At 42.5% G+C, this 27,865-nt stretch overlaps 1 protein-coding gene across 1 annotated transcript in view; it reads right to left on the reverse strand.

Moving 5' to 3' along the window:
* Positions 1–15,623: 15,623 nt before the first annotated feature.
* LOC306761866 (A disintegrin and metalloproteinase with thrombospondin motifs 2-like) overlaps positions 15,624–27,865 on the reverse strand; it is a 145,946-nt gene continuing 133,704 nt past the window's right edge. Inside the window, exons 24-25 of the mRNA XM_079248192.1 lie at positions 24,561–24,795; positions 15,624–16,416 (exon numbers count right to left, since the gene is read on the reverse strand). Of these exons, the coding sequence (XP_079104318.1) occupies positions 15,717–16,416; positions 24,561–24,795 (935 nt within the window). The 3' untranslated portion in view covers positions 15,624–15,716. The remainder of the gene's footprint in view (positions 16,417–24,560; positions 24,796–27,865) is intronic.

Genomic DNA, 27,865 nt, shown 5'->3' on the forward strand with positions numbered 1-27,865 from the left:
TGGAGACATGCTCCATGTATTCCATTATGTTTCAATGGGGCTTAGTTCAGGGCCTTACTGTCATCAGTCATGGCAAGTATGGTTGCGGTCCAAGGTTCCATGGCTTGGTCACAGGTACTTCCTGTTTCATGGCGTTGGACCGCCATTCGCCATGTCCCGTTTAGCGTAGCGACTTGAGGTTTTTATTGTGGCATCATGAAAGGGTTTGACATGTTTTGGAGGAGTCTCAAGTGTTTGGGACCATTTGCTTAGAAGCATGACCCTCAAACGTGGAAAAAACCACTTCCTGTTTTAAGTGGGCGGGGCTTAGGTCTACACCAGCAACGGTCACATTAATCTGTTCAGGACTGATCCCTTATTAATCCCTATAAGTTTTAGGGTGATCAGATCAAAATTGACAATTTTATAGTGATTTATGATGTCACACCGCCGCATGGAACTTCGCCATGGCGTCACGGGCACGCCGTGCAGCGTAGAGCAACGTCCTTTATAAGATCTCTTCACCAACATGTTTTGTGATGCCTGAGTGAATTTGGGCCATGTGGTGTCCACCAAGCCAGAGTTATGGGTGTGTGAGCAAAAAACAACACTTTTGACCTCCAGGGGGCGTGGCTATTTCATAATCAAAATATTGACATATAGAACTCTGTAGGAGGGGACTGCCATCATATCTTGCAAATTTGGTGCAGAAATGTTGCTTTATGTGGGAGTTATATCCGTTTAATTTTTCCTGGCGAGACATCAAACTTTGAGGCCCCGCCCCTCGTAAACTAAGTCTCCTATTAGAAGAAATAACACAACATTTAATCACACATGCCTCCTGAACATCCTGAGCAATTTGTGGCTCAGTGGGATAAAAGCCCTAGGACGAGTTCGTTAAAATGCGAGGTGCTAAAACGCCAAAATATTGACTTTGACCTAAAATGGCCGCCTTCCTGTCGACATTTCACCATGACATTAAGAGGATTTTTTGTTCGCCCTAGCATGTAGATCATGTGTATGAATTTTCATAAAGATTAACGACATGCAGTGGCGGGGCACCTAAAATAGGTGGCGCTCTCATTCAGTTTCGCCCAAACATTCTGGAGCACCTCAAAATATCAAATTTTTCGTATTCCCTTGGGGGGGTACGCAAAATTTGGTGAGTTTTCGAGCACGTTCAGGCCTCCAAAAAAGCATGCGAAGTGTCCGAATAAAAATAATAATAATAATAATAATTAAAACCGCAAGCGGTGATATAGGCCCTCGCACCATGGCGCCGCTCGGCATAATGCCACCGCCTCCCCTGCCAACATCCTTCCCATGCCTCTCTCAACCTAAAGTGCAGCCAGACTGCACTTCAGGCCATTTAGGCCTTATGAAGGGTCACTTCCTGTCACCAAGGGGCGGGGCTAACTTATCATCTAATTATTGACATGCAGAAATGTGAAGGATATGACTGGCATCATCTGTAGTAATTTTGGTGCAGGTTGGTCGTTTTTTGTGGGAGTTATGTCAGTTTTCCTTTTCATTGCATCACATCTACTTTGCTGCCCCGCCTCTCCTAAATGATATCCCCTATTAAAAGAAATAGCACAACTTTTAATCACACATGCCTCTTGAGCATCCTGACTCATTTGGGTTAAAGTTGGATAAAATTCTTAGAAGGAATTTCTCAAAATGCATGGCAAAGCAAATGACAGAAATGACCCCAAAAATGGCACCTTTTTCAACATGGCCGACTTCCTGTTTGATTTAGCCCATATGTCCAAGAGACTTTTTTGAAGGGGCTGGGAGGGTCTACAAGTGTCCCGAATCATATCCATGTCAGTCGATGTAGTGGGCGGGGCTGATTAATTAAAATATTGTAGGGGGCGCTATGGAGCCATTTACTATCTTCTCCACTATATTTTAATTTTACTCTATTAAGGGCATAACTTTCATGACTCATGGCAAGTATGGTGAAGATCAACAATTTCATGGCTTTGTTACAGGTACTTCCTGGTTCATGATATCAGACACATGTTGTTGCCAAGGGGTGGGGCTAATTCATAGTCATATCATTGCATTGTAGATTTTGTTCATCATGGGACTGGCATCAAATGTGGCGATTCCTGTGCTGATATGTTGTTTTATGTGGGAGTTTTAGCAATAAGTCTTTGTTAATAAGACATAAAACTTTGAGGGCCCGCCCCTCCTAAACTAAATCTTCTATTAGAAGAAATAACACAACTTTAAATCACACATGCCTCCTGAGCATCCTGTGCAAGTTGGGTGTCAGTTGGACAATATCCCTAGGAGGAGTTGTTTAAAATGCATGGCAAAGAAATGACCCCAAAAATGGCACCTTTTTCAAAATGGCCGACTTCCTGTTGAATTTAGCCCATATGTCCAAGAGACTTTTTTGAAGGTACTGGAAGGTTCTCCAACTGTGCTGAATTTTATCCATGTCGGTCCATGTAGTGGGCGGGGCTGATTGATTGAAATTTTGTAGGGGGCGCTATGGAGACATGCTCCATTTATTCCATAATGTTTCAATGGGGCTTAGTTCAGGGCCTTACTGTCATCAGTCATGGCAAGTTTGGTGGCGGTCCAAGGTTCCATGGCTTGGTCACAGGTACTTCCTGTTTCATGGCGTTGGACCGCCATTCGCCATGTCCCGTTTAGCGTAGCGACTTGAGGTTTTTATTGTGGCATCATGAAAGGGTTTGACATGTTTTGGAGGAGGCTCAAGTGTTTTGGACCATTTGCTTAGAAGCATGACCCTCAAACGTGGAAAAAACCACTTCCTGTTGTAAGTGGGCGGGGCTTAGGTCTAGACCAGCAATGGTCACATTAATCTGTTCAGGACTGATCCCTTATTAATCCCTATAAGTTTTAGGGTGATCAGATCAAAATTGACAATTTTATAGTGATTTATGATGTCACGCCGCCGCATGGAACTTTGCCATGGCGTCACGGGCATGCCGTGCAGCGTAGAGCAACGTCCTTTACCAGATCTCTTCACCAACATGTTTTGTGATGCCTGAGTGAATTTGGGCCACTGCATCTTATAATTATTTCCATAAGTGTAATGAACAACAAAGTTTACAAATGTGTATGAAGTCAGCAGCGAGGCTGCAACACATAAAACATGAACAGGAATTATTGACCTTCTATTGTGGAATCTAAACTTCACATCTTTTGTATATAGTTGTGTCTTCTGTTTGTGGATCATAGACTTTTCTCTGTGGGATTTGTGCTGTGTTTATACACTGTTAGATCTGTATTTATTACAGTCATAAATTGTAATAAACTTTTATCTTGTTCCTGTATGATCACATCCTACTGCAGTTATTTAGATGACTTGAATGTATTGAATAAATGGGGAAAAGCATTTAAATTTCTTTATTTTAAAAACGCTTCAAAGTGTACAAAGTAGCTCAAATTACTTAATTAGTAACACAAAGTTATAAGTAAGAAACAATACAATCAACGAACATGTAAACAATAGATTCCACAGAAATGCTATTAAATTGTGGTTTACTAGAAAAAAAAAAAAAGAATCAAACACCAAAAATAAAACCAATGTTGTGTCTGTGCAGATCAGGAAACTGCTCTTCAGTAGCCATGCAGCAACTGGGAATCAAGCCTTGTTTCCTTCTGAGGAGCTGGGATGTGAGTCTTCTTAGGTCCTTCACATTTATGTCATCAAGACGTCTCTGCAAAATTATACAAAAGATTGGTTAGATAAATAGAGCCACATTTTACTAACTGATGGAAAACAAAGTGAAAAGTGAAAGATCAGATTTTTTAGTGAAGGTCTGTGTCTACCAACTTTGTTCAGAGACTAAGTTAATATATTACTGTAATATCTAAAACTAATGTCTGGATGCCAAAGCAACAAGTAACATATGGAAGACAGAGCAGTAGGTAACAAGCTCAAATATAAAATTACATTTATGTTACAACAACAAATAATACATAAAACAGTTACCATTGACGAGGCTGAAGTTAGCTTCCGATCCGCAGCTTATGGCTGCAATATGTGTAAAGGGCAATTACACTGAATTTTTTGGAAACACCACCACATTAGACCAGGTACTGACAAAAAACTGGTATAGTATGTGGAATATTTTAGCCCACATTTGAAGAGTCTAAGTGTTTTAGTTTTTTGTCAGGACCTGATGTAATGTGGTCCAGATGCCAAAAAAGTCATGAAATGACCCTTATTTGCATTTTCACAAATAGAATAAAGATTTCACAAATCAGACACTATGTTTTATTGAATCTGCATAGTATGTGGAATATTTTAACCCAGGTTTTAAGAGTCCAAGTGTTGTAGTTTTTTGTCAGGACCTGGTCTAATGTGGTGTTTCCGAAAAATTCAGTGGAATTGCCCTTTACACATATTGCGAATCGGAAGCTAACTTCAGCCTCGTTTACCATTGTTGGTTATTGGAATACTGTGGAATTCCTGTAATAAATGTTTTTTATCAGTAATATCTTGAGACAAAACAGTGAACATGAAACTGCATTTTACCTGTACTACAGCTAGCCAGTCACATCTCTGGAAGCTGCAGCTCGTCTTCCTCAGACTGACCCGCTTGTCCTCGGACCGTCCACCAGCCCTGCCTCGGCCTTCCTGGCAACCTTAACATGTCATATTCATCACTGAAAACAAGTGTGTACACGGATCATCGCTGTAACAACATTCAAACATGTAAATTCTGCATTATGTCAGTGTCTGACTGCCTGTGTTAGGCTGATTCAGTCTAACATCAGCTGAATATATGCAGAAATATTAATAAAGTTAGAATTAGCCTAACAACTATAGCTAGCTTAGCACGTAGCTTAGCCTCTTCTTAGTACCACCGTTTATTCCATACGCGATATTGTCATTTTTACGTACTACTTTGCAAAAAAAACACCATAAGAGAGTATCATTTTCAGCATGACGAAGAGCCTGTTGTGTTAACAGTTACTTACCGGTTCATGTGTAGCTGAAATACTGGATGGAAATAAACTTTGAGTCTTGTGGACGGTGACGGTTCCGCTGTATTTAGAGGATGGGAGGGGTGAGGAGCAAGTTTAGCTCACTACTTCCGCCCTGTGGTGGTTTGTAGAGGTAGCAGTTGTGTGGTTTTGCTCACTACATGGCGTTTGCCACCTAGTGTTGGAAAGAATCGCTTTGAAATCTTACATACTCTGGCTTCAATACATTGAAAAAAATAATCTAAAAGTGGATCAAATATGCCACAGTGTTTAATGAAATTGAAAAAAAAAAATCCCACCAGTTTTCCATAAATGGATGTTACATTATTTTTACTTTATTCAAAACAAGAATTAGCTGCTCATTCTCAGAACCAAAGCCTCAGATTTTTTCTTTTTCATGTAATCCCCCACAGTACAGACAAAGACCAACAGGGAGGAATAATACATAAATGCTTCAAGTTTAGTTTTAATTCATTATGCTTATTAACATGCCTGTGACATTTGTTAAAAACTGTTATCATTTACATAAATATAGTTTTCAGTAACTTATTGTTGTAAGTATTAGCCGCACTGGATGTTTTAATCAATCCATCAACAGAGCTGATCCAATACCACTCTATCCAAGAATCTGAACAAATGTCTATAAATCAAAGAGCAATCAGTCTGCTTCTAAACAATAAAACACATATGAAACTGATTCACATAATTAATAATTCCTTCAGATGGACCTGCATGTTCATCTGTACATACATGTCTATAAATATGGTTGGTTGTTTTTTGTGGGAGTTATGTCAGTTTTCCTTTTCATTGCATCACATCTGCTTCGCTGCCCCGCCTCTCCTAAACGATATCCCCTATTAAAAGAAATAACACAACTTTTAATCAGATATGCAGCTTGAGCATCCTGACTCATTTGGGTTACAGTTGGAGAAAATTCTTTGGAGGACCTTCTCAAAATGCATGGCAAAGAAAATGACAGAAATGACCCCAAAAATGGCACCTTTTTCAACATGGCCGACTTCCTGTTTGATTTAGCCCATATGTCCAAGAGACTTTTTTGAAGGTACGGGAAGGGGCTACAAGTGTGCTGAATTTGATCCATGTCGATCAATGTAGTGGGCGGGGCTGATTGATTGAAATATTGGAGGGGGCGCTATGGAGCCATTTACTATCTTTTCCACTATATTGTAATTTTACTCTATTAAGGACATAACTGTCATGACTCTTGGCAAGTATGGTGAAGATCAAAGGTTTCATGGCTTTGTTACAGGTACTTCCTGGTTCACGGTATCAGACACTTGTTGTTGCCAAGGGGTGGAGCTAGTTCAGAGTCATATCATTGCATTGTAGATTTTGTTTATCATGGGACTGGCATTAAATGTGTCGATTCCTGTGCTGATATGTTGTTTTATATGGGAGTTTTGGCAATAAGTCTTTGTTAATGAGACATAAAACTTTGAGGGCCCGCCCCTCCTAAACTAAATCTTCTATTAGAAGAAATAACACAACTTTAAATCACACATGCCTCCTGAGCATCCTGTGCAAGTTGGGTGTCAGTTGGACAATATCCCTAGGAGGAGTTGTTTAAAATGCATGGCAAAGAAATGACCCCAAAAATGGCACCTTTTTCAAAATGGCCGACTTCCTGTTGGATTTAGCCCATATGTCCAAGAGACTTTTTTGAAGGTACTGGCAGGTTCTCCAACTGTGCTGAATTTTATCCATGTCGGTCCATGTAGTGGGCGGGGCTGATTGATTGAAATTTTGTAGGGGGCGCTATGGAGACATGCTCCATTTATTCCATAATGTTTCAATGGGGCTTAGTTCAGGGCCTTACTGTCATCAGTCATGGCAAGTTTGGTGGCGGTCCAAGGTTCCATGGCTTGGTCACAGGTACTTCCTGTTTCATGGCGTTGGACCGCCATTCGCCATGTCCCGTTTAGCGTAGCGACTTGAGGTTTTTATTGTGGCATCATGAAAGGGTTTGACATGTTTTGGAGGAGGCTCAAGTGTTTGGGACCATTTCCTTAGAAGCATGACCCTCAAACGTGGAAAAAACCACTTCCTGTTGTAAGTGGGCGGGGCTTAGGTCTACACCAGCAATGGTCACATTAATCTGTTCAGGACTGATCACTTATTAATCCCTATAAGTTTTAGGGTGATCAGATCAAAATTGACAATTTTATAGTGATTTATGATGTCACGCCGCCGCATGGAACTTCGCCATGGCGTCACGGGCACGCCGTGCAGCGTAGAGCAACGTCCTTTATAAGATCTCTTCACCAACATGTTTTGTGATGCCTGAGTGAATTTGGGCCATGTGGTGTCCACCAAGCCAGAGTTATGGGTGTGTGAGCAAAAAACAACACTTTTGACCTTCAGGGGGCGTGGCTATTTCATAATCAAAATATTGGCATATAGAACTCTGTAGGAGGGGACTGCCATCATATCTAGCAAATTTGGTGCAGAAATGTTGCTTTATGTGGGAGTTATATCCGTTTAATTTTTCATGGCGAGACATCAAACTTTGAGGCCCCGCCCCTCGTAAACTAAGTCTCCTATTAGAAGAAATAACACAACATTTAATCACACATGCCTCCTGAACATCCTGAGCAATTTGTGGCTCAGTGGGATAAAAGCTCTAGGACGAGTTCGTTAAAATGCGAGGCGCTAAAACGCCAAAATATTGACTTTGACCTAAAATGGCCGCCTTCCTGTCGACATTTCACCATGACATTAAGAGGATTTTTTGTTCACCCTAGCATGTAGATCATGCGTATGAATTTTCATAAAGATTAACGACATGCAGTGGCAGGGCACCTAAAATAGGTGGCGCTCTCGTTCAGTTTCGCCCAAACATTCTGGAGCACCTCAAAATATCAAATTTTTCGTATTCCCTTGGGGGGGTACGCAAAATTTGGTGAGTTTTCGAGCACGTTCAGGCCTCCAAAAAAGCACGCGAAGTGTCCGAATAAAAATAATAATAATAATAATAATAATAATAAACACTGCAATTACAATAGGCCTTCGCACCGCCAAGGTGCTCGGGCCTAATAATAATAATAATAATAAACACTGCAATTACAATAGGCCTTCGCACCGCCAAGGTGCTCGGGCCTAATAATAAACACTGCAATTACAATAGGCCTTCGCACCGCCAAGGTGCTCGGGCCTAATAATAATAAACGCTGCAATTACAATAGGCCTTCGCACTGCCAAGGTGCTCGGGCCTAATAATAATAATAATAATAATAAACGCTGCAATTACAATAGGCCTTCGCACCGCCAAGGTGCTCGGGCCTAATTAAAACCGCAAGCGGTGATATAGGCCCTCGCACCATGGCGCCGCTTGGCATAATGCCACCGCCTCCCCTGGCAACATCCTTCCCATGCCTCTCTCAACCTAAAGTGCAGCAAGACTGCACTTCAGGTCATTTATGCCTTATGAAGGGTCACTTCCTGTCACCAAGGGGCGGGGCTAATTCATAATCTAATTATTGCCATGCACAAATGTGAAGGATATGACTGACATCATCTGTAGCAAATTTGGTGCAGGTTGGTTGTTTTTTGTGGGAGTTATGTCAGTTTTCCTTTTCATTGCATCACATCTGCTTTGCTGCCCCGCCTCTCCTAAATGATATCCCCTATTAAAATAAATAGCACAACTTTTAATCACACATGCCTCTTGAGCATCCTGACTCATTTGGGTTAAAGTTAGATAAAATTCTTAGAAGGAACTTCTCAAAATGCATGGCAAAGAAAATGACAGAAATTGCCCCAAAAATGACACCTTTTTCCAAAATGGCCGACTTCCTGTTTGATTTAGCCCATATGTCCAAGAGACTTTTTTCAAGGTACTGGAAGGTTCTACAACTGTGCCGAATCATATCCATGTCAGTCAATGCAGTGGGCGGGGCTGATTGATTGAAATATTGTAGGGGGCGCTATGGAGCCGTTTACGATTTTCTCCACTATATTGTAATTTTACTCTATTAAGGACATAACTGTCATGACTCATGACAAGTATGGTGAAGATCAACAATTTCATGGCTTTGTTACAGGTACTTCCTGGTTCATGATATCAGACACTTGTTGTTGCCAAGGGGTGGGGCTAGCTCAGAGTCATATTATTGCATTGTATATTTTGTTCATCATGGGACTGGCATCAAATGTCTCGATTCCTGTGCTGATATGTTGTTTTATGTGGGAGTTTTAGCAATAAGTCTTTGTTAATGAGACATCAAACTTTGAGGGCCCGCCCCTCCTAAACTAAATCTTCTATTAGAAGAAATAACACAACTTTAAATCACACATGCCTCCTGAGCATCCTGTGCAAGTTGGGTGTCAGTTGGACAATATCCCTAGGAGGAGTTGTTTAAAATGCATGGCAAAGAAATGACCCCAAAAATGGCACCTAATTCTAAATGCCCGACTTCCTGTATGATTTAGCCCATATGTCCAAGAGACTTTTTTGAAGGTACTGGAAGGTTCTCCAAGTGTGCTGAATTTTATCCATGTCGGTCAATGTAGTGGGCGGGGCTGATTGATTGAAATTTTGTAGGGGGCGCTATGGAGACATGCTCCATTTATTCCATAATGTTTCAATGGGGCTTAGTTCAGGGCCTTACTGTCATCAGTCATGGAAAGTATGGTGGCCGTCCAAGGTTCCATGGCTTGGTCACAGGTACTTCCTGTTTCATGGCGTTGGACCGCCATTCGCCATGTCCCGTTTAGCGTAGCGACTTGAGGTTTTTATTGTGGCATCATGAAAGGGTTTGACATGTTTTGGAGGAGTCTCAAGTGTTTGGGACCATTTGCTTAGAAGCATGACACTCAAACGTGGAAAAAACCACTTCCTGTTGTAAGTGGGCGGGGCTTAGGTCTACACCAGCAATGGTCACATTAATCTGTTCAGGACTGATCCCTTATTAATCCCTATAAGTTTTAGGGTGATCAGATCAAAATTGAGAGTTTTATAGTGATTTATGATGTCACGCCGCCGCATGGAACTTCGCCATGGCGTCACGGGCACGCCGTGCAGCGTAGAGCAACGTACTTTATAAGATCTCTTCACCAACATGTTTTGTGATGCCTGAGTGAATTTGGGCCATGTGGTGTCCACCAAGCCAGAGTTATGGGTGTGTGAGCAAAAAACAACACTTTTGACCTCCAGGGGGCGTGGCTATTTCATAATCAAAATATTGACATATAGAACTCTGTAGGAGGGGACTGCCATCATATCTAGCAAATTTGGTGCAGAAATGTTGCTTTATGTGGGAGTTATATCCGTTTAATTTTTCATGGCGAGACATCAAACTTTGAGGCCCCGCCCCTCGTAAACTAAGTCTCCTATTAGAAGAAATAACACAACATTTAATCACACATGCCTCCTGAACATCCTGAGCAATTTGTGGCTCAGTGGGATAAAAGCTCTAGGACGAGTTCGTTAAAATGCGAGGTGCTAAAACGCCAAAATATTGACTTTGACCTAAAATGGCCGCCTTCCTGTCGACATTTCACCATGACATTAAGAGGATTTTTTGTTCGCCCTAGCATGTAGATCATGTGTATGAATTTTCATAAAGATTAATGACATGCAGTGGCGGGGCACCTAAAATAGGTGGCGCTCTCGTTCAGTTTCGCCCAAACATTCTGGAGCACCTCAAAATATCAAATTTTTCGCATTCCCTTGGGGGGGTACGCAAAATTTGGTGAGTTTTTGAGCATGTTCAGGCCTCCAAAAAAGCAATTCATTTATTAGGAGAATAATAATAATAATAATTAAAACCGCAAGCGGTGATATAGGCCCTCGCACCATGGCGCCGCTCGGCATAATGCCACCGCCTCCCTTGCCAACATCCTTCCCATGCCTCTCTCAACCTAAAGTGCTGCCAGACTGCACTTCAGGCCATTTAGGCCTTATGAAGGGTCACTTCCTGTCACCAAGGGGCGGGGCTAACTTATCATCTAATTATTGACATGCAGAAATGTGAAGGATATGACTGGCATCATCTGTAGCAAATTTGGTGCAGATTGGTTGTTTTTTGTGGGAGTTATGTCAGTTTTCCTTTTCATTGCATCACATCTGCTTTGCTGCCCCGCCTCTCCTAAACGATATCCCTTATTAAAAGAACTAACACAACTTTTAATCACACATGCCTCTTGAGCATCCTGACTCATTTGGGTTAAAGTTGGACAAAATTCTTAGGACAAGTTCCTCAAAATGCATGGCAAAGAAAATGACAGAAATGACCGCGAAAATGGCACCTTTTTCAAAATGGCTGACTTCCTGTTTGATTTAGCCCATATGTCCAAGAGACTTTTTTGAAGGTACTGGAATGTTCTACAAGTGTGCTGAATTTTATCCATGTCAGTCAATGCAGTAGGCGGGGCTGATTGATTGAAATATTGTAGGGGGCGCTATGGAGCCGTTTACTATCTTCTCCACTATATTGTAATTATACTCACTTAAGGACATAACTGTCATGACTCATGGCAAGTATGGTGAAGATCAACAATTTCACGGCTTTGTTACAGGTACTTCCTGGTTCATGATATCAGACACTTGTTGTTGCCAAGGGGTGGGGCTAATTCATAGTCATATCATTGCATTGTAGATTTTGTTCATCATGGGACTGGCATCAAATGTGTCGATTCCTGTGCTGATATGTTGTTTTATGTGGGAGTTTTAGCAATAAGTCTTTGTTAATGAGACATCAAACTTTGAGGGCCCGCCCCTCCTAAACTAAATCTTCTATTAGAAGAAATAACACAACTTTAAATCACACATGCCTCCTGAGCATCCTGTGCAAGTTGGGTGTCAGTTGGACAATATCCCTAGGAGGAGTTGTTTCAAATGCATGGCAAAGAAATGACCCCAAAAATGGCACCTTTTTCAAAATGGCCGACTTCCTGTTGAATTTAGCCCATATGTCCAAGAGACTTTTTTGAAGGTACTGGAAGGTTCTCCAACTGTGCTGAATTTTATTCATGTCGGTCCATGTAGTGGGCGGGGCTGATTGATTGAAATTTTGTAGGGGGCGCTATGGAGACATGCTCCATTTATTCCATAATGTTTCAATGGGGCTTAGTTCAGGGCCTTACTGTCATCAGTCATGGCAAGTATGGTGGCGGTCCAAGGTTCCATGGCTTGGTCACAGGTACTTCCTGTTTCATGGCGTTGGACCGCCATTCGCCATGTCCCGTTTAGCGTAGCGACTTGAGGTTTTTATTGTGGCATCATGAAAGGGTTTGACATGTTTTGGAGGAGGCTCAAGTGTTTTGGACCATTTGCTTAGAAGCATGACCCTCAAACGTGGAAAAAACCACTTCCTGTTGTAAGTGGGCGGGGCTTAGGTCTACACCAGCAATGGTCAAATTAAGCTGTTCAGGACTGATCCCTTATTAATCCCTATAAGTTTTAGGGTGATCAGATCAAAATTGACAATTTTATAGTGATTTATGATGTCACGCCGCCGCATGGAACTTCGCCATGGCGTCACGGGCACGCCGTGCAGCGTAGAGCAACGTCCTTTACCAGATCTCTTCACCAACATGTTTTGTGATGCCTGAGTGAATTTGGGCCATGTGGTGTCTACCAAGCCAGAGTTATGGGTGTGTGAGCAAAAAACAACACTTTTGACCTCCAGGGGGCGTGGCTATTTCATAATCAAAATATTGACATATAGAACTCTGTAGGAGGGGACTGCCATCATATCTAGCAAATTTGGTGCAGAAATGTTGCTTTATGTGGGAGTTATATCCGTTTAATTTTTCATGGCGAGACATCAAACTTTGAGGCCCCGCCCCTCGTAAACTAAGTCTCCTATTAGAAGAAATAACACAACATTTAATCACACATGCCTCCTGAACATCCTGAGCAATTTGTGGCTCAGTGGGATAAAAGCTCTAGGACGAGTTCGTTAAAATGCGAGGTGCTAAAATGCCAAAATATTGACTTTGACCTAAAGTGGCCGCCTTCCTGTCAACATTTCACCATGACATTAAGAGGATTTTTTGTTCACCCTAGCATGTAGATCATGTGTATGAATTTTCACAAAGATTAACGACATGCAGTGGCGGGGCACCTAAAATAGGTGGCGCTCTCGTTCAGTTTCGCCCAAACATTCTGGAGCACCTCAAAATATCAAATTTTTCGTATTCCCTTGGGGGGGTTCGCAAAATTTGGTGAGTTTTCGAGCACGTTCAGGCCTCCAAAAAAGCACGCGAAGTGTCCGAATAAAAATAATAATAATAATAAACGCTGCAATTACAATAGGCCTTCGCACTGCCAAGGTGCTCGGGCCTAATAATAATAATAATAATAATAATAATAAACGCTGCAATTACAATAGGCCTTCGCACCGCCAAGGTGCTCGGGCCTAATAATAATAATAATAATAATAATAATAAACACTGCAATTACAATAGGCCTTCGCACCGCCAAGGTGTTCGGGCCTAATAATAATAAACGCTGCAATTACAATAGGCCTTCGCACCGCCAAGGTGCTCGGGCCTAATAATAATAATAATAAACGCTGCAATTACAATAGGCCTTCGCACCGCCAAGGTGCTCGGGCCTAATAATAAACGCTGCAATTACAATAGGCCTTCGCACCGCCAAGGTGCTCGGGCCTAATAATAAACGCTGCAATTACAATAGGCCTTCGCACCGCCAAGGTGCTCGGGCCTAATAATAATAATAATAATAATAATAAACACTGCAATTACAATAGGCCTTCGCACCGCCAAGGTGCTCGGGCCTAATAATAAACGCTGCAATTACAATAGGCCTTCGCACCGCCAAGGTGCTCGGGCCTAATAAACGCTGCAATTACAATAGGCCTTCGCACCGCCAAGGTGCTCGGGCCTAATAATAAACGCTGCAATTACAATAGGCCTTCGCACCGCCAAGGTGCTCGGGCCTAATAATAATAATAATAATAATAATAATAATAATAATAATAATAATAATAAACACTGCAATTACAATAGGCCTTCGCACCGCCAAGGTGCTCGGGCCTAATAATAATAAACGCTGCAATTACAATAGGCCTTCGCACCGCCAAGGTGCTCGGGCCTAATAAACACTGCAATTACAATAGGCCTTCGCACCGCCAAGGTGCTCGGGCCTAATAAACACTGCAATTACAATAGGCCTTCGCACCGCCAAGGTGCTCGGGCCTAATAATAATAAACACTGCAATTACAATAGGCCTTCGCACCGCCAAGGTGCTCGGGCCTAATAAACGCTGCAATTACAATAGGCCTTCGCACCGCCAAGGTGCTCGGGCCTAATAATAAACGCTGCAATTACAATAGGCCTTCGCACCGCCAAGGTGCTCGGGCCTAATAAGAAGTGGTCGGACAAGACAGGGTTTTGAGGAAAAACTTTGAGCTTATCAGTCTCAATACCATATGTTAGAACCAGATCAAGAGTATGACCATGAGAGTGAGTGGCTCCATGGACATTTTGTGAAAACCCAATTGAGTTTAGAATAGAGCTAAAGGAAATGTTTAAACTATCATTTTCATGGTCAACATGAATATTAAAATCACCTAGTACAATGACCTTATCAGTACTCAGCACTAACTCAGACAAGAGATCAGAGAATTCGGTCAGAAACTCGGAGTAAGGTCCAGGTGGGCGATACACTAATGCTAAAAGGAGCGGTTTCTCTCAATTCCATTTTGGATGAGATAAATTTAATGTCAGGAATTCAAAGGATTTATAGTTAGTTTTGTGCTTAGGATTAATTAAAAATTCTGACTGAAAAATAGCTGCAACACCTCCTCCTCTGCCTGTAGTTCTAGGAATGTGAAAGTTTAAATAGTTAGCTGGCATAGCTTCATTAATACTAACATAATCCTCTTGCTGTAACCAGGTTTCCGTAAGACAGAATAAATCAATGTGGTGATCACCTATCAAGTCATTGACTAATAAAGACTTATTTGGGAGGGATCTAATATTCAGTAGGCCACACTTTATTGTCTTATTTTCAGATTTTATTAGATCCATTGTTTTTATTTTTATGAGGTTTTCACGATTAACCCCAGAAGTGTTTTTGTGTTGTTTAATTCTTACTGCTGGGAAGTTGTATAAGGTCGGAATGGGGTTTTGGGTGGGCGGCGGCAGGTGGGAAGCTGCAGAAAAGTGTGTAGGACTACAATTCTGCCTCCTGGTCCCAACCCTGAGTTGTCAATTTAGCTGACTAATAAAAGAGTCTATATTGCTAGATAAGAGAGCGGCTCCATCCTACGTGGGATGGATGCCATCTCTCCTAATAAGACCAGGCTTTCCCCAAAAAGCGCTCCAATTATCTATAAAACCCACGTTGTTATCGGGACACCACCTAGACAACCAGCGGTTGAAGGATGACATGCGGCTAAACATGTCATCGCTGATTAAATTTGGCAAGGGACCAGAGAAAACTACGGAGTCCGACATGCTCTTGGCAAAGTTACACACCGAAGCAACATTCACTTTAGTGACCTCCGATTGGCGTAACCGGGTGTCGTTACCGCCGACGTGAATTACAATCTTACGGTATTTACGTTTAGCCTTAGCCAGCAGTTTCAAATACAAACGGATGGCGTGATGCGGCCAGATGTTTAGCAGTCATCAGGACATCAGCAGCTGGATGAGACTTTATTTAGAAACTTCAGTACAAACATGGTGAACCTGCGGTTCTGTAAAGTCCAGGTTCGGGTGCTGGATGTGGTTTGGGTCCGTTTTGGAGCGTAGATGAAGCAAAGCGTTGGGGTCAATGTTTCCCATGCACCCGCTTCTGTCTGGTTCTGGTCATCCTGCTCAGGAGGTTCTGGACTCGTTTCTCCTGCAGAAGCTGCTGGATCCGCTGGTTCTGTGTTCGCTCGCGCATCAGCGGCATCCGTGGCACAAAGTAATTCTGCTGGTCTCTGGCAGCGTCCCCATCCGTTCCCACGATGCGGTACTGGACCTCGTCCACTGAGTTGTTGTCTCCCTTAGAGGACAGCAACCAGGAAGACGGCGGTTCTGCCAGGGGGGTTTCACCTGATGAGGCATTGATGATGTCATCAAAATCAGCTGATGGCGTGGCGGGGGATCCTGGGACGGGCGCCGCTGTCTGGTTTTCTGTTACCATGGGAACTGAAACCAGCGGCATTCTGGGAGTTTTCTTTTTGATCACGTAAGATGGACCAGTTTTTCTGGGACGTCTCATTGAAAGAGGGGCGGCCATGGACGTAGTCATGGTGACGGCTGCAACAATGGTTGTCATGGTAACGGGCGTCTCAGAGAGAAGAGATGGATCCCCGTAGGACGAATACTCCTCGTATTCATCATTCTCCACGTAGACAAGATCAGTGCTGGAGGGGGGCGGAGTCTGCGGGGAAGTGGGAGGAGTTCCAATGATGACATCACTGGTCACATGGGCAGCGTTTGAAGCGAGCGTTGTGGTCACAGATGTTGTCTTTTTTCCAGAACTAAGAAACAGAAGACAAAGACCATGTTAGACAGACTGACCCGCCCCGGTGATCCAGCCGACCAATCAGGTTCGTCTTACAGGATTTCATGTATTTTTATATTTTGTCATGATATTACAGCAGGACGTCACGACCATGACGTTACCATGGAGACATTACCAGAAGGACATGGCGGTTAGGGGCAGGTCATGCAGACAACGTTATTCAATTCAATTCAATTCAACTTTATTTATATAGCGTCAAATCACGGCAATGCCATCTCAAGACGCTTTACAGACAGAGAAGAAAACATAATGAAGGCCAATTCATAACAGCCTATATAAGGAAACCAACAGATTGAGTTGAGTCCAACTCAATCTCCCATCCTGAGCAAGCACACTGGCGACAGTGGGAAGGAAAAAACTCCCTTTTAACAGGAAGGAAACCTCCGGCAGAACCCGGCTCAGGACAGGCAGCCATCTGCCTCTGCTGTGTGGGGGGAAGAGGACAGAAAGACAACAGACAACAGGAACTGCTACTCCCGGCCAGGGAGACCTGCTGAGACAGGAGACATACATGTTAATGATGCTACACTGTTATGGGGGGGGGGGGGGTAAAAGAAAGAGATAAAGAGAAAAAGAAAGAAGCTCAGTGTATCAGGAAATGTCCCTCAGCAGTCTAAACCTATAGCAGCATAACTAAAAGGAGACATATCCTTAAAGAATCCTAAAGAGTAGTTTAGTCTAGAGGGTGTTCGAGCCGGGATCCTGATCCTGGTGTCCTGCAGGTTTTCATTGTGTTCCTGCTGCAACGCACCTGATTCACATCAGTGTGGTTTAGCAGACATGTGCAGAGTCAGGTGTGTTGCAGCAGGAACATTTCTGTCCTTATAAACATGGACATAGATTTATTTGTTTCTGGATTTTTATGTCTATACTGTCAACAAAGACGTGTGTTTACTTTCCGTTGATGAAAAGAGATCATTTTATTTACGTGCTGCAGTGGAAATCATGTTTTATGTGTCGTCATTTACTAAAGTTCCTCTCTGTAGTACAAGACAGATTCTGGATATTAGTGGCTCAGAAAGCTTCATCTAGAAACTGGATGTTCTGCTGAATGCAGCTGTTATCTGACTGGGAGGAGGACTGGTGCTGCTGGGAGGAGGACTGGTGCTGCTGGGAGGAGGCTGCCTGCAACACCCTGACCAACAACTGTGTCTAAAAACCGGACAGAACACGGCTGGTTTCTACATTTATTTCTGTTGAGACGTGCTCCCATCCAAACCTTTTTCTAAGCTGTTTGTTTTGACACCATGATCACATGACACACCTGGTGAGATGATGAACAGGTGTTCTAAATAAAAGAGCTGTGTTCCTGCAATACGTTTGGTTCACAGAGACAAAGATCAGTGTGTGCTGTTGTGTATTTAGATGAAAGTTATATTCCTGCTCTAAGTTCAGTGTTGTCAGCACTACTTTATGTTAAAGCTGTATGGTGTGTGATGTGTCTGCGGAGTGATTTAAAAAAGACATGGTTGTTCTGACTCGTTCAGTAAAGAAGCAGCTGAACTTTATCGTGAGTCTTCTTATGTCAGTGTAGAAACGTAACAGAAACTGGCGACGAGACTCAAGAAGGACCCCAAAGACGCAGCAGCGGAGGGAAACCGACTGAATGGATTTGGGTTTGTGAATGAGATTGTCGTTTGCTCACCCCAAAGTTTTGCCATGTGGAAGCTAGCTGGACGGGGGGGGGGGGGGGCGATTGTGTAGACCAAGGTAAAAGTGATCAGATGCCAGTATTGGAACCATGTCCGGGATATTGGGACACATGGACAGTTTTGATAGTTCGGAGCTGAACAGTACTGCTTAGCCAATGAGATTGAAGACGCACGAAAAGTAGCAAAAAAAAAGAAGCAGTCCTACTGAGTGTCATGGGCGTGAAAACGTACAAAACGCGCAGTCTGGTTGCTCCGGCTAAACCGGCGGACAAAACGTTTGTGGAGATAACGCAAATACTAAAAAGTCACCTGAATCCAGCACTGTTAGTGATCGCCGAACGTTTTAGGTTTCACAAGAGGAACCAGTCAAAGACAGAGTCGGCATACGTGGCTGAGCTGAGGAAACTGGCTGAACATTGTCAGTTTGGGGACGGATTAGCTGACGCATTGAGGGACCGGTTGGGCTGCGGGCTGCACAACGAGAGCATTCAGAAACGGCTTTTGACGGAGCACAAGCTCACCTTGCAACGAGCAGTGGAAATAGCTGTTTCAGTGGAGACAGCCGCAAAGGATGCCACAGAACTCCAAGGTAAAAGCTCAGCTACATGCTCTGTGTACAAACTACACACCAAGCAGCGCAACTCAAAGGCAAAGCCCTGTTTCAGATGCGGTGAACAGTCACATGACCCCGCAGAGTGTTGGTTCAAAGATAAAGATTGTTGACAATGTAACAAAAGAGGACACATACAGAAAATGTGTAAATCCGAGTACAGCAAACCAAAAGACCAATTAAATGCAAAAAGGGGACAAAAGCTTCATGAAGTAGCACAAATAGACTCTGACAGCTCAAACAAGGAAGATCTGGCCTGTTTCGAATTACAAGCTACAGAAGAGGATGATGACGATGTGATATGCTGACACCAAAAGTCAACGGAGTGCCATTAAAGATGGATCAGGACTGTCTATCATATCCTTCAAAGACAAAAGGAAAAAGTTCCCAGACACAAAACTGTCACGTACAAAGCTGAAAACGTACACAGGCGAAAAAGTTGCTAAGGTCTGAAACCGGCGATCACTGAAGACCAGAGAAAACATTTAGTCGGTTGGGACATCGCTCCAAGTGTTTCTGAGGTCCACAGGTATGCCATAGACGCTGGAGGTCTGGGTGATAAACTGGAAGCAGGGTGTGGACGAAGGAGACTTTCACTTTTGGGGGGCACGACAAGATTCAGGCACGATAGGATAGAAGACATACACATTGAATGCTCTTCTGCTTCTGTGAAGCTGGACAACACACAGGATCGCATTGTATGATATCACATCGTACCGTATTGCATCATACTGTATCGCATTGTACGGTATCGCATGGTACGGTATCGCATGGTACGGTATCGCATCGTACGGTACTGCATTGTACGGTACTGCATCGTACCGTATCGCATCGTACCGTATCACATGCGATCATATCGCATCATACCGTATCAAATCGTATCGTGTCGCACTGTACCGTATCACATCCTATGCTATCGCATCCTATGCTATCACATCGTACGCTATCGCATCGTACGCTATCGCATCATACGGTATCACATCGTAAGATATCGCATTGTACTGTATCGCATTGTACAGTATCACATCGTACCGTATCGCATCGTAGGCTATCGCATTATACGGTATCACATCGTAGGATATTGCATTGTACAGTATCGCATTGTACAGTATCACATGGTATCGTATCGCATCGTACCGTATCGCATCGTACCGTACCGCATCGCACTTTATCGCATCGTACCTTATCGCATCGTACAGTATTGCCTCGTGTGGTATCACATCATATGATATTGCATTGTACAGTATCGCATTGTACAGTATCACATTGTACCGTATATCATCGTACCGTATCACATCGTACCGTATCTCATCGTACTGTATCGCTTTGTACCGTATCGCATCGTACGGTATCGCATCATACGGCATCGCGTCATACAGTATTGCATCGTACGGTATTGCATCCTATGCTATCGTATCCTATGCTATCACATCGTACAGTATCACATAGTAGGATATTGCATTGTACAGTATTGCATCGTACGGTATCGCATCGTATGGTATTGCATTATACGGTATCGCATCATACGCTATCGCATCGTGCGCTATCGCATCATACTGTATCACATCGTAGGACATTGCATAGTACAGTATCATTGTACAGTATTGAATCGTTCGGTATTGCATTATACGGTATCGCATCGTACGCTATCGCATCATAGTGTATCACATTGTAGGACATTGCCTTGTACAATATCACATCGTACCGTATCACATCGTACCGTATCACATCGTATCTTATCACATCGTATCTTATCACATCGTACCATATCACATCGTACCATATCACATCATACCATATCACATCGTACCGTACCACATCTTACCGTGTCACATCATACCGTATCACATCGTACCGTATCACATAGTACTGTATGGCATTGTACCGTATCGCATCGTACGGTATCGCATCATACGGCATTGCGTCGTACAGTATTGCATCATACAGTATCGCATCCTATGCTATCGTATCCTATGCTATCACATCGTACAGTATCACATAGTAGGATATTGCATTGTACAGTATTACATCGTACGGTATTGCATTATACGGTATCGCATCATATGCTATCGCATCGTGCGCTATCGCATCATACTGTATTACATCGTAGGACATTGCATAGTACAGTATCTCATTGTACAGTATTGAATCATTCGGTATTGCATTATACGGTATCGCATCGTACGCTATCGCATCGTACTGTATCACATCGTAGGATATTGCATTGTACAATATAACATCATACCGTACCACATCGTACCGTGTCACATCATACCGTATCACATTGTACCGTATCACATAGTACTGTATGGCATTGTACCGTATCGCATTATACCGTATCGCATCGTACGGTATCACATCGTACGCTATCGCATCATACGCTATCGCATCGTACAGTATCACATCGTATGATATTGCATTGTACAGTATCACATCGTACGGTATCACATCGTACGATATTGCATTGTACAGTATCGCATTGTACAGAATCACATCGTCTGATATTGCGGTGTACAGTATCACATCGTACGGTATCACATCGTACCAAATCTTATTGTACCGTATCGCATCGCGCTGTATCGCATCGTACCGTATGGCATCGTACGCTACTGCATCGTACGGTATCACATTTTACGGGATCCCATTGTATGGTATCGCATTTTACAGGATCGCATCATACCGTATCGCATAGTACCGTATCGCATTGCACGGTATCCCATAATACTTTATCACAATGTACGGTATCGCATCGTACTTTACCTCATTGTACACTATCGCAGCGTACGGTATCACATCGTAGGATATTGCATCGTACTGTATCACATTGTACCGTATCGCATTGTACCGTATCGCATCGTACCGTATCGCATCGTACAGTATCGCATCGTACGGTATCGCATCGTACCGTATCGCATAGTACCGTATCGCATAGTACCGTATCGCATAATACTTTATCACAATGTACGGTGTCGCATCGTACTTTACCTCATTGTACATTATCGCATCGTACGGTACAACATTGTAGGATATTGTATCGTACTGTATCACGTTGTACCGTATTGCATCGTACCGTATCGCATCATACGGCATCACATCGTACAGTATTGTATCGTACGCTATTGCATCCTATGCTATCACATTGTACGGTATCAGATCGTAGGATATTGCATTGTACAGTATCGCATTGTACGCCATCGCATTGTACGCTATCACATCGTAGGATATTGCATCGTACTGTATCGCATCGTACCGTATTGCATCGTACTGTATGGCATTGTACCGTATCGCATTATACCGTATCGCATTGTACGGTATCGCATCATACAGTATTGCCTCGTGTGGTATCACATCGTATGATATTGCATTGTGCAGTATCGCATTGTACAATATCACATCATGTGGTATCACATCGTATGATATTGCATTGTGCAGTATCGCATTGTACAATATCACATCATACCGTATTACATCGTATCTTATCACATCGTACCGTATCACATCGTACCGTATCACATCGTACCGTACCACAGCTTACCGTGTCACATCATGCTGTATCGCATCGTACAGTATCGCATCGTACCGTATCGCATCGTACTGTATGGCATTGTACCGTATTGCATTATACCGTATCGCATCGTACGGTATTGCATCATACGGCATTGTGTCGTACAGTATTGCATCGTACGGTATCGCATCCTATGCTATCGTATCCTATGCTATCACATCGTACAGTATCACATAGTAGGATATTGCATTGTACAGTATTGCATCGTACGGTATCATATCGTACCAAATCTTATTGTACCGTATCGCATCGTGCTGTATCGCATCGTACCATATGGCATTGTATGCTACTGCATCGTACGGTATCACATTTTACGGGATCCCATTGTATGGTATCGCATTTTACGGGATCGCATCATACGGTATCACATCGTAAGATATTGCATTGTACCGTATCGTATTATATCGTATTGCATCGTACGGTATCACATCGTACGCTATCGCGTCGTACAGTATCACATTTTATGATATTGCATTGTACAGTATCACATCGTACGGTATCACATCGTATGGTATCACATTGTACCGTATCGCATTGTACCGTATCGCATCGTGCTGTATCGCATTGTACCATATCGCATCGTACCGTATCGCATCGTACCGTATCGCATCGTACGCTATCGCATCGTACGCTATTGCATTGTACGGTATCGCATCGTACGGTATCACATCGTATGATATTGCATTGTACAGTATCGCATCGAACGGTATCACATCGTATGATATTGCATTGTACAGTTTTGCATCGTACGGTATCACATCGTATGATATTGCATTGTACAGTTTTGCATCGAACGGTATCACATCGTATGATATTGCATTGTACAGTTTTGCATCGTACGGTATCACATCGTATGATATTGCGGTGTACAGTATCACATCGTACAGTATCACATCGTACCGTATCGCATCGTACAGTATCGCATCGAACCATATCGCATAGTACCGTATCGCATAGTACCGTATCGCATCGTGCGGTATCACATAATACTTTATCACAATGTACGGTATCGCATCGTACTTTACCTCATTGTACACTATCGCATCGTACGGTATCACATCGAAGGATATTGCATCGTACTGTATCACATTGTACCGTATCGCATCGTACCATATCGCATCATACGGCATCACATCGAACAGTATTGCATCGTACGCTATTGCATCCTATGCTGTCACATTGTACCGTATCAGATCGTAGGATATTGCATAGTACAGTATCGCATTGTATGGTATCGCATCGTACGCTATCGCATCATACACTATCACATCATACGGTATCACATCGTACCGTATCACATCGTACTGTATCGCATCATACCTTATCGCATCGTACCGTATCGCATCGTACCGTATCGCATCGTACCATATCGCATCAGACGGCATCACATCGAACAGTATTGCATCGTACGCTATTGCATCCTATGCTGTCACATCGTACCGTATCAGATCGTAGGATATTGCATAGTACAGTATCGCATTGTATGGTATCGCATCGTACGCTATTGCATCCTATGCTTTCACATCGTACCGTATCAGATCGTAGGATATTGCATAGTACAGTATCGCATTGTATGGTATCGCATCGTACGCTATCGCATCATACGCTATCACATCATACGGTATCACATCGTACCGTATCACATTGTACTGTATCGCATCATACCTTATCGCATCGTACCGTATCGCATCGTACCGTATCGCATCGTACCGTATCGCATCGTACCGTATCGCATTGTATAGTATTACATCCTACCGTATCGCATCGTGCCGTATCGGATCGTGCCGTATTGCATCGTACCGTATCGCATCGTACCGTATCGCATCGTACCGTATCGCATTGTAGCATATTGCATTGTACGGTATCACATCGTACCGTATGGCACCGTACCGTATCGCATTGTATGGTATCGCATCATACGCGATCGCATCATACAGTATCACATCGTAGGATATTGCATAGTACAGTATCGCATCGTAGAGTATTGCATCGTACGGTATTGCACAGTACTGTATCATATCATACGGTATCGCATCATTCGCTATCGCATCGTACGCTATCGCATCGTACGCTATTATATCATGTTGCTTTGCATCAGAACAGAATCACATCTTGGCGTTGTGAAGGCAGACTGATCAATATAAATGTTACGATTTTTGGTCCAGAACCTGATTGTCCTGGTCCTGATATCATTTCGGTACAGATACCAGGGACCAGCTGGTTTTTGTATTTAGATTTAAAACATCTCAGTTCCTTCATTAGACAAGCCTGACCTGCTGCTGTCATCCATCGCTGAACTTCTGCTTCTGAATGGGCTGAGGATGGTGGAGCTGGCGGAGGTGGTAGAACTGGTGGAATTGCTAAAGGTGCTGAAGTTGTCAGAGTTGCTGGTAAATATTCTTTCCCTGCAGGATTTGCAGCACATCTGCCAATATCCGTTGATGGCGCAGTACCGACTCAACACCTCCATCCGACAAAACACTGAGCGGTCACCACGGCAACGCTGTCCTGGAGACAATAAAGGATCATAGTTAAAGTTTAATCTGTAAAAATGTAATCAAAAGCACGAAAAAGAGGAGATTTGAGTCTTTTGACCACATGGCAAAAATAAGTTTTCCTTTAATACTTTAAACTTGTCACATGATGGCTGTGTTTTCAACGTAACATCATGTGACAAGCAGCAACCAATCAGCACAATCCTGAATCTGTGACAATTTCACTTCAAACCAAACCATCTTTGATCAGGTGAAATGTTAGACACTGAGATGAAGACTGAATATAAATAAGATGATAATGTAATGTTAAAAAAAAAAAATCATGCTAATTATACCGAGATGTAAATAAATGCTAATTCAATGTGGATGACATGTAAATCTGATAGAAATTATTTGTAAACAAGATAGGAATTTGATTGAAATTAATTCAATTCAAATGAAAAAGGTTTTTAAATTATATGTAATCAAAATCTTGTTTAAATAAGTTTTAAAAATATAGTTTTATACAAATGAGATTAATAAAAGGAAAAGGAAATTATATCATAATCAAATGTTCAATTCAATTCAATTCAACTTTATTTATATAGCGTCAAATCACGGCAATGCCATCTCAAGACGCTTTACAGACAGAGGGGAAAACATAATGAAGGCCAATTCATAACAGCCTATATAAGGAAACCAACAGATTGAGTTGAGTCCAACTCAATCTCCCATCCTGAGCAAGCACACTGGCGACAGTGGGAAGGAAAAAACTCCCTTTTAACAGGAAGGAAACCTCTGGCAGAACCCGGCTCAAGGACAGGCAGCCATCTGCCTCTGCTGTGTGGGGGGAAGAGGACAGAAAGATAACAGACAACAGGAACTGCTACTCCCGGCCAGGGAGACCTGCTGAGACAGGAGACATACATGTTAATGATGCAACACTGTTATGGGTGGGGGGGGTAAAAGAGAGAGATAAAGAGAAAGAAGCTCAGTGTATCAGGAAATGTCCCTCAGCAGTCTAAACCTATAGCAGCATAACTAAGGGATGCTAACCATCCCTAGCTATAGGACTTATCAAAAAGATAAGTCTTCAGCCTAGTCTTAAAGGTGGGGAGGGTGTCTGCTTCCCTAACACTAACTGGGAGCTTATTCCATAAGAGAGGGGCCTGGTAACCAAAGGCTCTGCCTCCTGCTCAGCTCTTTGAGACTCTAGGAACCACAAGTAAGCCTGCAGTCTGCGAACGAAGTACTCTGCTTGGTATATAAGGAACTATGAGGTCTTTGATATATAGTGGTGCCTGGTTGTGGAGGGCTTTATATGTAAGGAGAAGGATTTTAAATTCTATTCTAGATTCAACAGGCAGCCAATGAAGAGAGGCTAAAACTGGAGAAATATGATCTCTCATGCTGGTTCTGGTCAGGACTCTGGCTGCAGAATTCTGGATCAGCTGAAGGCTTTTCAGGGCATATTTAGGACAGCCCAGTAATAGAGAGTTACAGTAATCTAGTCTTGAAGTAACAAAAGCGTGAACCAGTTTTTCTGCATCACTCCGAGACAGAATGTCCCTAATTTTGGCTACATTACGTAAATGAAAGAAGGCTGTTTTAGTAACCTGCTTAATATGTGGACCAAAGGACAGGTCAGAGTCAAATATTACTCCAAGGTTTCTCACTGTAGCACTGGAAGCTAAAGTAATGCCATCCAGGTTCATTACAAAACCGGAAAATTTAGCTCTGAGTTTTTCAGATCCAACGAGAATTATTTCAGTCTTATCTGAGTTTAAGAGGAGAAAATTTCTAGACATCCAAGTCTTTATGTCTATGAGACAATTTTGTAGCCTATTGGGCTGATTTGTTTCATCTGGTTTAAAGGATAAGTATAGTTGAGTATCATCTGCATAACAATGAAAGTTTATTCCATGCTGTCTAATAATTTTGCCTAAAGGGAGCATATATAGCGTGAAGAGTATTGGTCCAAGTACAGAACCTTGAGGAACTCCATGACTTACTGTAGTTTGTGAGGAGGACTTGTCATTTACATGAACGAACTGAAGTCTATCAGATAAATATGATTTAAACCAGCTTAACGCTGTACCTGTAATTCCAACCACCTGTTCTAGTCTCTGTAACAGAATGTTATGAGCGACTGTATCAAATGCAGCACTAAGATCAAGCAAGATAAGTACGGACACAAGTCCTTTGTCTGAGGCCATAAGAAGGTCATTAGTAACTTTCACCAATGCCGTCTCAGTACTATGATGAGCTCTAAATCCTGACTGAAACTCCTCACATAAATTATTTCTGCTCAGGTGGGCATGTAGCTGAGCTGAAACTATTTTCTCCAGAATTTTGGACATAAACGGGAGGTTAGATATAGGTCTATAATTTGCTATCACCTCTGGATTCAGACATTGCTTTTTAAGTAAAGGCTTGATTACAGCAGTTTTAAATGATTGTGGTACATATCCTGTCACTAAAGACATGTTGATAAGATTTAGTAGTGATGTATTAATTAAAGGGAAAATGTCCTTAAAGAGGCTCGTTGGGAGAGGGTCTAAGATACAGGTGGATGGTTTAGATGAAGCTATTATTTTAGTTAATTCAGAGGGTTGGACAGGACAGAAACTATTTAGACACAAGTCAGATCCTGGTTCTAAGGATGCTTCGGAGACCACAACAGGCTCAACATTATAAGTAGAAGGTAGTGTAGGTGTATTGTGAATTTGATCTCTAATGGGATCTCTGAATGGGATCAATTTTATTCCTGAAAAAATACATGAAATCATCACAGCTAAAGACAGCTAAGAAGTTATTTTTGGTCAGTGAGTAATCAAATAAAGTGAATTCAAAGGTTAATAAGAAGTGATCGGACAAGACAGGGTTTTGAGGAAATACTTTGAGCTTATCAGTCTCAATACCAGATGTTAGAACCAGATCAAGAGTATGGCCATGAGAGTGAGTGGCTCCATGGACATTTTGTGAAAACCCAATTGAGTTTAGAATAGAGCTAAAGGAAATGTTTAAACTATCATTTTCATGGTCAACATGAATATTAAAATCACCTAGTACAATGACCTTATCAGTACTCAGCACTAACTCAG

Source organism: Telmatherina bonti (genome assembly GCF_933228915.1).
Source record: "Telmatherina bonti genome assembly, chromosome: 10".
NCBI lineage: Eukaryota > Metazoa > Chordata > Actinopteri > Atheriniformes > Telmatherinidae > Telmatherina > Telmatherina bonti.